The sequence below is a fragment of the Schistocerca cancellata genome, chromosome 4 (genome assembly GCF_023864275.1).
Source record: "Schistocerca cancellata isolate TAMUIC-IGC-003103 chromosome 4, iqSchCanc2.1, whole genome shotgun sequence".
In the NCBI taxonomy this organism is placed as follows: domain Eukaryota; kingdom Metazoa; phylum Arthropoda; class Insecta; order Orthoptera; family Acrididae; genus Schistocerca; species Schistocerca cancellata.
This window is the reverse complement of record NC_064629.1, coordinates 732,285,037-732,299,139: the sequence shown is the minus strand read 5'-3', so window position 1 is coordinate 732,299,139 and position 14,103 is coordinate 732,285,037. Positions and strand designations below refer to the sequence as shown.

At 37.7% G+C, this 14,103-nt stretch overlaps 1 protein-coding gene across 1 annotated transcript in view; it reads left to right on the top strand.

Moving 5' to 3' along the window:
• LOC126183828 (serine hydroxymethyltransferase, mitochondrial-like) overlaps nt 1-14,103 on the top strand; it is a 132,445-nt gene that overhangs the window by 99,658 nt on the left and 18,684 nt on the right. The window contains exons 6-7 of the mRNA XM_049926086.1: nt 1,203-1,342; nt 5,254-5,416. Of these exons, the coding sequence (XP_049782043.1) occupies nt 1,203-1,342; nt 5,254-5,416 (303 nt within the window). The remainder of the gene's footprint in view (nt 1-1,202; nt 1,343-5,253; nt 5,417-14,103) is intronic.

Sequence of the window (14,103 nt, the reverse complement as noted above, 5' to 3'; positions counted from 1 at the left end):
TGCCAACTTCCCTCCAGACCCCAGCATCCAGCATTACTACCTTCTGTGGTTTCAGCTCTTGAAGAATAATGGGTTGTAATTCTTCCACAGAGATTCAGGCACCACCCTGAAAGTGATCCCAGCAGAGGCAAACCATTATAAAGGTGAAGGGTGGACACATCCCATATCAATGTCCACTATTAGCTGTCAGGATACTTTCGATCTGGTGGTGTATCTTAGCATTGCACTGTACATATTTTTCTGGACTGTATAGTAATCTTCGAATTTTCAAAGAAAAAAAACTTTTAATGATAGTGATATTCAAAAATTTCAGTTTAGGCTAAAAGGCATTCCTGTGTACCTGTCTATGTGTTGCGTTCAGTTCTGTAGCAAAATGTAAATAGTTGCACCAGTGGGATAGCAGGTAGCAGCAATGTCTGGCTTATGGAATACTCATTGTTAAGAGTGTGTAATGTAGTGCATACATTACTCACTCTTAGTTCCTGTGAAGTGCCTTTTGTATCACAATATGACAGAATAAAACTGAACTGTGTTATTGGTATGTGCATCATGTTACAAATTGATTGTGTTTGTGTGACTAAGTAGCTTAGAATCCAGATGGTCACATGGAACCCAAGAAAAGAAATAAAGCAGAAGATGGGGAAGATCTGGAGAGTACATTATTTGTAGCATGACTGTAAATCCATGTTTCCAACTTTGATACGTTGGTGTTGTAAGGATGCACATTATGGTATTTGAGAAAATATTTTATGGCCATTTCCCCCATTGCTGTAGCTGGTTATGGTCTAAGGCTGGGGCTACTTACCCACTATCTCTAGTCACTCTTAGTTCCTGTGAGTTTACAGTGTTGTTGGCATATCAGCTATAGTTCTGACAAATATTTGTCCAACTTTAAATCAACTAACAGCTGTATTCACGCTTAGTTGGAATGTCCATTTGAAAATATTAGATGATTTCCAGTGCTACTAAATTTGCTTGCTGGCATGTCTGTCAAAACTAGTCTCATATCCAGTCCATTAATTACAGATACTGAAGTTTCTCATGAAAAATTAAGTGTCTTGAGCGATTTCAAAGTGCTGTGTGTGTGTGTGTGTGTGTGTGTGTGTGTGTGTGTTGTGAAGGATGAAGGTTAGGTGGTTTAGTTCCACGTCCCTGCAGATATGAATACAAAATGAAAGATACTATTTCACATTTGTTTTCAGATCTGTGACTCAGTTAAAGCAGTGTTGATGGCAGATATGGCTCACATTTCTGGATTGGTTGCTGGTGGTGTTATCCCAAGTCCATTTGAATATGCTGATATTGTAACAACGACCACACACAAAACACTTCGTGGAGCAAGGTATTGTCAAAGATTCCTCCTATAATTGTCAAAACAAGTATCATGAAAGAACTATTTTGCTATAGTTTTTCAGTTGTGATGAAGTGTACTGATAGTTCTTTACATACTGAGTATAAGTGAGAAAGGATATTGTTTGCAGTTAAAATGTGCATATTTTGTTAAATTACATGTTTGTTTTGACACTCTACATTCGTAGTTTGTAGCATGTAATGAATGTTACTTGCTGCCAGAAAAAATCTGCTTCCTGTTCCATTGCACTGAATGGAGCACAGAAATGCCAGTGCTACAAACTTACAACTAAGTGGTTAGTTCTCAAATAAATCACAGATAATGACTGAAATTAAATGCATAGTAATTAATAAGTAGCTTCTAGTGCCATCTAGTAGCATATCTTTTAGTCTTTTTACATGCCATTTATGCTCTTCAATTTCTTGGTTTCCACATCTCTCACTTTGCAGGTTTGTCAGCTTTATTTATTGTAGCCCTCACCAAATTCTCTCTTTTTAATCCATAGCACCAAATGAACTGCAAATACAGAAGATTCTTCCTCTTGTTTGAAGACTTAAACTTCTCTTATTGGTATTTTGGCAGTCTACTACCACAGCATTTTAGATACTTTGACACTGGTTCTTCAGCTGTATAATTTTCTTCGCCATTCCAATCAATGAAGTTTCTATATATCTTACTTACATCAAGACTAACAGTGTATTCAGTGAACAGGAATGATGATAGGCACTTCTTTTAACTTTCATGTTTGTGGTAGTCTTTGCTCAGTGCACAATTAATAAAGCAGTTATGGTAAGCTACATGTCTATTTTCATTTTTCCCAACTTACTGATTTTGCACTTTTACAATCTGCCATTGTTTACAAATAAAGGTGGACCTGATTTATACATATATCAAAGGGAAGAGAAAACATTACTTGTAACTCAGAATTACAGATACAGTAATACGCACCGTATTCTCCATTGGAAAAAATATATGTATATACAAGTGTGAACTTCACAAATGTCAAAGATAGAGTACAGTATTAAAAGAAAAAATATTACTCGGTCCTGCTTTAGAGAAATTAGATACTGTATTGTAATTTGGCACTTTGCACTGTACAAACAACAAAGATGTAGTATTAAAGAGAAAATACGTTATTTTGAACTCGATCCTGCTTTAATGAAATCGGATAATTTGGCTTCTTTCACTTTTCATGCATTAAGTGTATACATCCAATTTTGCAAACTTAGTAATGAATTCAGAGCTTTTTCACTACAGATTTTCACACTATGTAATGTTTGCACACATTGATTGTACTTAACACTTCACTCAGCATAGATGTTCCAAGATTAAAATAGTCATCTCCATCACTGTCACTTGAAGCTGGTTCACCTTCTTGATCACCACCACATTGTTGGAAAGCGTCAGCAATAATCACCTCATCCTGTAGTTCCACACACTCACCGAGATTGTCACCAAAATGTACAAAACTGTCAAAATCTGCATCCTCCAGTAGCGCTATCTCATTACCTGACACCTTCTTCTTCTTCTTCTTCTTCTTCTTCTTCTTCTTCATCAACAGTAGTCCCTTCCAGTAACACACCAGATGTACAGAAATGGTTGTTGATAGTAGAGGATGACGCCAGCTACCAGGCAGCCAAAAGAAATTCCACAGCTTGTAGTAAGTTAACTGAGAGATTTTCATTTCCTGCATCAGTGAGTGGTATCTTAAGTTAAACCAGGTTTTTTTTATACATTGCACTTTGAAATTTGCAGTAATGCCCAAATCAAGTGGCTGTAGAACACTGGTGCAGTTTGGAGGGAAAAATTCCACTCAAACATTTTCCGAAACTATTTGGAATGGATATGCTGCACGTCGACCCATAGTCATCCAAGAATTTGTACTTGACTTCTATTCTGTAGGTTTTGTCTTTACACCTTTTAAACACCTCAGATTCTTAGACTGTCCTGTCACAAGTGTGGGAAGTTTGTCAGCTCCACCTGCATCTGTGGCCAGAAATGTCGCATGAATTTTACTTTTCTTCCTTCCGTGGCATGACCCATGGTGTTCAGCTAATGTTTTACAAGGAAGCAGACTGTAGAATGTACAGATCTTGTCACAGTTTTAGATATTTTGAGGTTGATAATCCCTTCAGATACCTGGCAGAACCTTGTCAATTCAGTGTTGCACTGTGATATCGTACACAGCTTTAGATTTGCCAGAAATTGTTCTCCCTGTGATTTCATGATTTATAAATCCTTCTAACTGTCCCGACACGCCTTGAAATCAGCAGTGATGTGAACACTTCTGCTAAATCTATCACCTCTGCTTTCAACATTAAAAAGTCGCTACCGATTGGTAAAGCTGCACCCCATTTTTGTTGGAACCATTCAAAAAGTGCCTTTTCCAAATCTATGTCTCTCTCCTCTTACTGATGGCTGTGTGTTGTTAATTTTGCAACCAATTTTAAAAACCTTCTCAAAATACTGTTTCTTTTGCTGATGGTAGTTCATAATATGGTATAGGCAAGTCCCAAATCTGAAGCTATTTCAGATTTTGTTTTGTGTGTAGCACCCACCTCGCATATTAATTTTACTTTCTGATCTGCATAACTTTTCCTTTTTATGTTCTCCATGACTGATCAAAAACGACTGAATGGTAGAACCACTGCTCAACGATGAAAGTCAGTCAGCAACTTTCAACTTCTCAGTCGTTATCACACAAGAAATTCTTGTATTGAAAACAACAGTGCCAGGAGTGTCTTGTTTCCAAGTCACCTACCCTGGTTTACCATGGCTTTGTGCCTTGTCTCTGCGGAACGACCCACTCACAGTTCTTGCGTACATCAACAAAGTTAAAGAAAATATCACTGGGCTTCTTTTCAAACAACAGTGCTCATTACAAGTACACAAAACTCAGTTTATTTCACTGGAATTTGTTATATATAGCAGCATATTACATAAAAATGTGTCCACATATATAAGTTTTAATTAACACATTTTTAAAGTATATTTTGCTGGGACCTATACAACTTTATGTACAAATAAGAATTACACAGAACAGAGTGACACACAAATCAGGTTCAGTTGTTTCTTCAGCTCAAACGCAAGAGGACCCTACAGCAATGAGTTCTGTTTGCAGATGATTCTGTTTAATCTGCAGAGGGAGTATCGCCATCCTTTCACTTTGTGCACTTCTGTGTCTTGCTACAACCTTGCAAATACTGTAAAAAAGAATCAGTTTGATGGTTCCACTGTTCTTCTTTGAGGGGGCATCATTTTAAGAGCACATACATCAATGCATGTGTTTTCTAGGCATAAGATGTAGCCCTTTTTTGTTGTGGATATGGGCCTGGGTTCCATTTCATAGATGATGGTGATTCCCAGACACACAGGATGAACACCTGCAAAACATGGACATCTTGTGCAGAGTTAATTTCAGTTGAGTATGCATGGGATGCTCAAGGCCAAATGACTGAAGTCCTAAAACTCTCACCACAGATCGTAATCAGTCTTTAGAGGGAGTACATCGAGGGCCGTCACTACAAGCCATGCTGGACAGCCTGATATGCAATATAAGAACCTCTTGTGCCAGCACACACAATAAGTGCCAGCTAAAGCCCTTGGTATGTTTTTCCAGTATATATTTGTTTGTATTATAGTGCTGTCAGATGCATATTGATCAACACATTACTGTCACCTTGTTTTGTGGATCGTCAAAATCTGTTAACTTTTGGCCATCGTGTGTAATATAATCTCAAAAATATACGTAATCAGTGACAAAGACAAATCAGTATGACAATCGCATATTAAGTGAGCAGTACTGATGTTATGACATTAATGAAGAACTTAATTCCTTTGTTCCAACAAAACTTAATATCAATGTACATTGTAGGTTTCTGTCTTTGCTGTTTTGTTATTAGATCTGGCTTGATTTTCTATCGACGTGGTGTAAAAGGTACTGATAAGGCTGGAAAAAGTATACTGTATGATTTTGAATCTCGCATCAATGCAGCTGTGTTCCCATCACTTCAGGGTGGCCCACATAACCATGCCATTGGTGCAGTGGCTGTAGCATTAAAACAGGTGAGTGTAACTGAAAATAATTTTATTATGTCTGCTATGATTCTAGCAATACTATCTAAGACTGCACTGATCCATTATTTTTCATTAGGCTGAAAAATGTCTAAGTTGAAATATTAATGAGTTGTTACATCACTAACATTATATACTCCTTTATTTGCCTCTTAATGTTCATATGTTCATTGAAGTCTGTCGTATTTTCATAAATTGTTTCTTAAGGGCAGTACGTGGCCTTATATTGACAAAGTTAAATTGAAATAAAAGAATGTATGAATATTTATAAATTTTTGCACTATGCCTGCATAATTTAGCATTTGTTACGTGCACGGTGATGGTATTAGTAGATTTCACACTTACAGTAACATGGAGAGATACATACACACGTCTGTACGTACGTATTGCTGAGGGTCTGTTGAGGAATAAGAGTAATGTTTGCTGAATGTTATGCCACATCAACCTTACATCTTAGTTTGGAAATGGTAGATGAAAACTGCCGACATAAACAAGAAACTTTTGTTGTAAAAAGAGAAAGGTAAAAGTTATTGGCCTGGCAGAAGAAGAATGTCTTTCACATCTGCAAAATTTATATCTACTATAAACTACTTCACACAGTTTGTAGTCACAAATATCATTAGATGTGGGAATAGGTGGAAGTCAGGAGAGTTCTCAATCTAGTGAATAAGATAGACATACCAGCAACTTGTGTTTCCGATTACTCAAGATTTCCCCCTGCCAAAGCAACTTTGTAGGTGGATGCATTGTCCTGATCCAGGGTGATAGTCTTCTGTTTAAATCTAGGCCTCTTCTCAAATAATTTTTCTTTAACAAGTTAGTCCCAAACCACCAGGACATTAGGTACCAATTATGCCTACAGTTTCCCATCCCTCAGAATGGGAGTCACCAAACTACCAGTTTATTAAATCATGATTGCAAAATACGGAAACAGATTATTACCAGAATAACAGAAAAACTCATAAAAGCCAATGTTGGGTAGACCAGGTTGGGTTCCGGAGAAATGTAGGAAGACAAGAGGCAGTGCTGACAAAACAATTTCTATTAGAAAACAGACTGAAGAAAGGGAAACCTATGTTTATGTTGACTGGAAAGCACCCTTTAAAATTTCATAGTAGCAAGGTAAAACATAGGTAGCAAAAGTTTGTGTACAACTGGTACAGAAATGAGACTGTTATAAGAGCTGAACACGGTGTATACGATCCGGGACAACCGGGAGATCCCGGAAAAACTCAGGAATTTTTTCATCCAGGAGAAAACCAGGAAAAATCCGGGAATTTTTTAGAATTCCAGAAATTTTTCATTGTTTTAGTTTTTAGTTACATTTTTGTAACTTTGACTAGTAAGAACCAATACTCTAACAAAGAATATTACTGTATCTCGCTACTGCAGAATAATACTGCAGCAATAAAACACAAACAAGAGAAAAAAATGAAAATAAAACTTAAGTTGCAAAGGAAATGCACCATATACAAGAATAAAACACAGTGCTCATACAAGTGTGTGCCAACAGCAAAATGTGTCAAAGCCCTTAGGAAGACTATGCAGTGTTTCATATCAAACAAATTGTCTCTGATGAGCGTGAAGTCACTACTGTTTACAATAGATTTCTTTGAACGGTTGCGAGTGAGCTTATGCACGTGTGCAGTTCAGTCGCGTATGAGTAGTACCTTCTCCCACTTCTGGCTACAGAAGTGTGGCAGTTAGCTGTACAAGCAATTGCAGCAAGCAGCCAGATGCTATCTGGAAAAATTTTGCTGGTGTGCCTAAGCTGGCAGATTCACGTATGCCCAACAGGCCTGGAACTAGGGGGCAGGGGCAAACCGTGGTATCTGCCCCTGGTGGCAGTTTCAGGGAGAGGGAGGGGTGGCACCAAATTCATATTATTGAGGAAAAAGACCTTGTTTTACAAAGCGCCCACATCCGTCGCATCTAGAAGTAAACTTCCCTGTAGACAAAAGAGGACGGGTCTATAAGAGCTGAGCGATTAAAGCCAAAAGGGTGAATGACAATCGCTGTTTATGTGGTTGACTGAGTCTGCAGATGATCAGTGTTGTTATAATTACTAGCGAATTCCATAGATTCAGACTACTAGAGTGGAAATAAACGACTAACAGGAATAACAGGCAACTAAGATTATGTATTCCCTTCTCTGTGTATCCACGAAAATGAAATTTTGACAAAACATTTTTGGCTAGACCGCTACACTACTAAGGGCCAGTTATACAGTCCCCAGCTAGCAGCCGCTAAAGTTCTATTCTGGGAATAGCACGGGAAACGCGTTGTATGAACACGCAATAATGCCTAACTGGAGAACAAATGCGGGATAACTAAACCGGTGATTGTGGCTGTGTTAGTGAAGTTAACCAGAGAATAAATTTTGACACTGGCAGGAATAGTTACAGAATTAGTGGTGACAAGATTGTTTGTCAGAACAAGGAAGGAGAAGAAATGAAGACTCTCACAAATTACAGAATAATATGTTGTTGTTGTTGTTGTGGTCTTCAGTCCTGAGACTGGTTTGATGCAGCTCTCCATGCTACTCTATCCTGTGCACCCATTACAAAATATTACACGTTTGAATTCCACAGAGCGACATACAGAGACGTGCGATGGAAGAATGCTGTGTGAAGAGACGTGGCACTGCACTTCGGCACACTTAAAATGTAATAACATGTCTTACGTTCCCTCGATCATATGTTTTATGTATCAGACTCATCATAAAGATGTGCGCTACAAAATAAAGATATTTTTGAAAAGTCGATTTTTTTTTAAATTTTTGGCGTCCTACCTCAAATGCTCGAGGGAGGGGGAGCGCCACTATCTAATATTGCCCCAGTTGAGAAATATCGTAGATCCGGACCTGATGCACAGAGCAGTCTGAGTTTTAGTGGGGAAGTGCTAGTCTCCAAGTGATCCATGTTTATGTTAAGTGATTTTGCTGTTTCCTCTTCGTTTGTTGCTCTCACATCCAATGAAAACAAAACAGATTTCTGTGGAGCCGGGAGCTATCAAGTGAATTAAAATACATTCATATAATTATGGAAGGCTAAAATATGTTATTAGTTAAAATTTTATTTTGTTTCCACCGTTCTGACAGTCAAGCATTAATTGCCTTGCAGAACAATGAAGTTATTTTTGTTGCTTTGTTAAAGAAATTTGACTTTTACTAATCTTTTCTGCTGAGACAGTCAATTTATTTGAAATGAAGTGTTAAATTCCACACTATTGGCTAGTTTCAACTGTTCGCTACATTTCAAGTTCACGTTTTCATCTTCTAGCGCGTATAGCATTATGCCATAATAAAGAACCAAAGATGAGGTAATGTGGTACTGGTACTCCAAGAAAATTTACATCTGAATCTGCACATAAGAATGTGCATTTTAAGCCGTATTATGCATTTTAGTATGGTTCACAAAATTCCCATGCTCTTGGAGTATCCTCTAATGTCTTGTTTCTTTTATGACATAATGTAAGATCTTTTAATGTTTTACACGTAAGAATGTATGGGCTTCCTGCGTCATCGTAGCTGCGCAAGCGCAGCGACGCCTGTCATCTGGCACAACTGCTGAAATGAATCTATTTCCAACAGGTTATGGGAAAATATTCCAAATGGTTGTTTGAAAAATGTTACTTTCAAGTAAATTAAATTTCCTTTTACACAAGATGAACTCTGTGAGCGAATGTCCGATGAATTACTTAAGTCACAGAGCGTTTGACTCTCACTCAAAATTCAAATCTTTGAGAACGACCATTTAGAATATTTTCGAGCCCAGAAGATCAGACATTTATGTCATTAAAAATTCTACTGGCACATTTGTGTGCGCAAAAAAAGATCAACATTATGTGTGAAAGCTTAGCTTCTCTTGCAGCTTATTAACCTTACAGACCAATGTTATACGTGAAAGCTTTTCTTTTCTTGTAGCAACACTATGTATATTAATTTAAACCATTACCTTTTCCTATGTGTGTGTTTCGTGCTACTTAACAGTGATTTTGCTATTGGCTGACTACATCACATGTTCTATGCTCTGAATATCCACTGACATCGGCTGACGAGATCACTTGACATGAGCTACGACGGGCTTACAAAAGCACATCGCAATCTCGATTTCAATCCTTCAGAAAGTAACATGCGATGTTTGGTGGAATTCGAATTTATACTTTCGTAATATGGAAATATGCAGTGTACTTGTTGCTGCACATCAGACATCTTTCCAAAACGTGTTTTTTCCCCTGAGTTTCGTTTTCTAAAGTACCGGGAAATTCTACACTGGTGTATAAAACCACAAGCATTGAAAGGATTGATAAGTTTTACAGTTCCGAGGTAAAGTATACTGTTACTTAACATGGAAAAAGTGTTTTCACCCGGGAGAAAGTGTATTTTTAACTGGGAAATCTGGGAAAGACCTGGGAATTTTTTTTTCTTCATTCATGTATACACACTGCTGAAGGACATGAATTGGAAGCAGTAGCTGAGAAAAGACCGAGCAAAGGTTTGTAACATATATTGAGTAAGCAGTAAAGAAAAGAAAGGAGAAATTGGCAAGGGGAATTAAAATTCAGGGAGAAGAAATAAGATATTTACAGCTTGCCAATGAGATTATAATTCTATCAGATGGTAAATGACTTTGAAGAGCAGTTGAAAGGAATGCACAGTGTCTTGAAAAGAGATTATAAGATGGATTTCAACAAAATTAAAACAGTAATTAAATGTAGTCGGATTAAATCAGGTGATGCTGACGTAATTATATTAGGAAATGACACTAATAGTGGAGTAGTTTTACTATTGGAGTAGCTAAAGACTGACAATGGCCAAAGTAGAGGGGATGTAAAATGCAGACTGGTAATAGCAAGAAAAATATTTCTGAAAAAGAGAAACTTGGTAATGTTTAATATAAATTGAATGTTATGAATTTTCAGAAGATATTGAGTGTAACCTTATGCAGAAGTGAGATGTAGATATGAAACAATTCAGTCGAGAAGAAGATAGGAGCTTTTGAAATGTGATGCTATTGAAGAAGGTTGAAGATTAGATGAGTGGAACGAGTATATGATGAGGTGGTTCTCTATAAATTTCAGGAGCAAAGAAATGTAAGAGACAAATAGACGAAAAGAACAGATTAGTCGATACAACACATCCTGAGGCATTAAGGTATAGTTAATTTGGTAATAGAGGGAAATGTAGGGGGAGAACTGTATCAGAGCAGTCTTAGGGATGAAGATAATGTTTATGGTAATGTTAACATCAGACTTGGTAGCTGAATACAAACTTTGCTTACATGTACTCATGAGAAACTTCTGTTTTGTGCACTATCTCCTGATATTTAAATATGTGTATGCATCAGTTATCATAGTTGAGCTTAATTTTGGGACTTGATGTCAGAGTTGAAATATTGGCTTTGCTTGCCTTGAGACGTTTTATAAAGATTTTTGCACTGTATGTGATATGCCCAATGTTGAATGAACAACTGTTTGGGATATAGTCCAGCTCCCTGTTTTTGTGGACCTGTGCTACCCAAGTTTCTTGTTGGAATTATGTAAATCATCTAAATTTAAAGCTAATATATGATAAAGGGTTGTCTTTTAACAAAAAAGTTTACACCAAGTCCAAATACTTTTATGTTTCATAATTTTCAATTACATAAGCTACTAATCGACAAGTAAGGTACCAGAAAAGAAATCCTAACTGATTGAGGATCGAACTTCATACCTCTAGATTACTGATTACGCAGTTAAATGAATTTTGTAAGTAGACATGACTGTCTTAAGGAGGATAGGGTGGCACAAGGTTGATAACCTCAGGAAACTCAGTAAGAACACTAGACTAGGATTTAGTTGATCTTCTTTACAGTTCCCCACTTGGTGACTGCCTATTGACTTATAGGGCATTCTTCAGTGATCGATGTGAGGCGAAATGTGGAGCGTTACGTGTTGGAGAGATTGATGTTGTTAGAAATTAACATTGAAAATTCACCCACCCATAGTGAACTCGAGCAAGCTGTTCTATTTTGTTGCCAGTATACTAAGTTGGGATATGTAACAGGAAAAGTTCATTATAAGAGAATGTATTTCTAATAATTAAAATAAAGTGCTGTACCTTTGAGAAAATATTTGATTTTTAAGTACAAAACTGGCAAGAACTTAGTGGCCTGTACAGTCACTTTAGTAGAGCTACATTTTTTTGAGCTTCTACATAGCCAAATGTCCTCACATGTAAGGAACATAATGAAAAGAAATAACTATGACAAACATCTTATTAGTGTGGAGTCAGTAAACACCTTCATGTACAATAAAAATGTTGTTCCATGCAGTCCTCAAATGTATGTCTCATTACATCCATCCGCTCCAGCAGTCTAGTTTTGAAGGCCCTCACACTGTGTAGTGGAGAGTCAGTTAAGACTTACAGGGTGGTTAATTTTAAACTTTCACTACTTCAGCCAGTCTAGATGAAAAACTATTTAATGTGTAGGTACCCAACATTATAAGAATGATGTTCAAACTGTGTGCTGCTGAATTTACATTGTTAGTGGTTTTATTGTCATGACTTTCCATTAAGTGCTGGTGCTGGTACAGTGACATAGGGCTGAAACACAAGCATTAGTGTGCATTGCAGTTTGAGACAGTCAGCATGGTTCCAGACAAGGTGAACAATGCTGCTGCTATTTTCGAGTATCATCCCATGAAAGGAATGTGGAGAGGTACTCTTTCTACACTGAGGTTGAAGAATATGATTCAGAATTTTGAATTAACTGATGATATGGTAACTGCCTCTGGGAAAGGCGGCTGAGAATACTAGATGCAATGTGCAATATTCAAAGACTACATGAGCTGTGCCATGTCACCTGAACATTCCACAGTCCACTGCTTGAAAAAATGTTGCAAATAATTGTGAAATGGTATCGATAAAAACTCACTGGTGTGATGCAGATATTGGCGTAGGGTTTGCTCTTACATTTCTTGCATGGATTGAAGTTGACAGCATATGCCCTTAGAACATTCTGTGCAGGAATTAAGCACACTTAATTCATTATTTCTCTTCCACATGTCGTTACAAATGTTTCCATAAAGTTTGATAGGCCTACTATCACTTGTTTTGCATGGGAACCCTCTTGGGTAGTGAAAAGAGCATTTCCTAAAAAGAAGCTGCCAAAATGACTGGTCAGTGGAGCAAACTGGAAGTTATTTAGGCAGTTAGCTGGTTTTAAATATGAATACACTGTTCCAAAGTGGTAAAACGAAATGGTAGGTGTTGTGCTGTACAAAAGTACACTTGCTGGCACAACAGTGGATTATTTGGTTTGCTCCGGCAGAAGGTTGAGCAGAACTATAACATATAAAATGTTAGTTCACTTCTTTACAATATAGATATGAAGATTTACTTAACTTTGTATTATCAATTTCCACAGGAATGTTCTGCATATTTACATCTGTCTCTTGAATATTGAAGTATCACTTGATGCAGACAAATTTACAAGATTCTCCACTTGAAGAATAACTGACAGTGTTCACTTTAACGTTCTGCCAAAGCATTTAATATACTGGTGGCCTATGTAAGGTAATGCTGTTGTCTTAATCATTAACTGCGAACTGGGCTGACCATTCCTCTGCTCAGCCGTGTGGTGGGGAGAAACTCAAGAAGGTGGGGCTGCATCAGCATTTCTCATACATGGGTGTGACATGTGGCAACTGTACCTCTGTGGTTTCTTTGTGAGGTGCCAACCTGGCTTTGGCACCCTGCTCCTCAGACGACACCACAATAAGCATAACCCACAATGCTTCTGATACATCTGTCAGTTATTAAGTTGTTAATTCATCCACAAATTATTTCACACTGATATTAGACTTATTAGCTTACTGGTACAACTACAATGCTATTCATTGAAATAAAATACCAGGAAGGATAGGAAATAACAACATTTTACTTATAGTAGGGATAATACATGATCAGATTTGTAGATGATTTGTGGGTGCAGAATTTAGTAGACAGAACTGCCACATCTGGAAGCAGCAATGGCTGTCACCAGACTGGGCATAGTCAAACTGGGTTTGCCTGAGAGATGTAGATATGTTATTAAACACAGCTTTGACTCTATTTTTTTCAGAACAGTGAATCAGTCATAGTGGCTGGTGATTGGTGGAATGCCAGTGTCTCAGCAACCCACAACCAGACATTTTTATCGGCTGAGATATCTATAGTATGTGCTGGTCAGGGCAGCATTCAAACAGCATCTGTGTTGAGGTAGGTCAGGAAAACAAGAGCAACATGTAGTCTTGCATTATCTTGTTGAAAGAAAATGTCACAAAGACCTCGAAGACAGGACATAGTCACCAGATGTAACGCATCTCAAATGTAATATCTACTGTCCAAAATACTTACTATGTAAACCAGAAGTTACGTGTTGTGAATCACACACCCCATACCATCATGTGAGGTGCTGGGCCTGTATGGTGATGACAAAATGCTATCTGACAATGTTCATTCTTCCTGGAGACTGTACACACGGACACCACCATCGTGTTGCTCTAAGTAGTACTGGGACTCATCTCAGAAGACAATGTGGTACACTCCCCTGTCTAGCATTTTCATTAGGTGCACCACTGTGGGTGTGCCTATCTTTGCTGTTCTGGCAAGGGAAGCCACAATGATGGTGACCTTGCTAATAGCCAATGGTGCT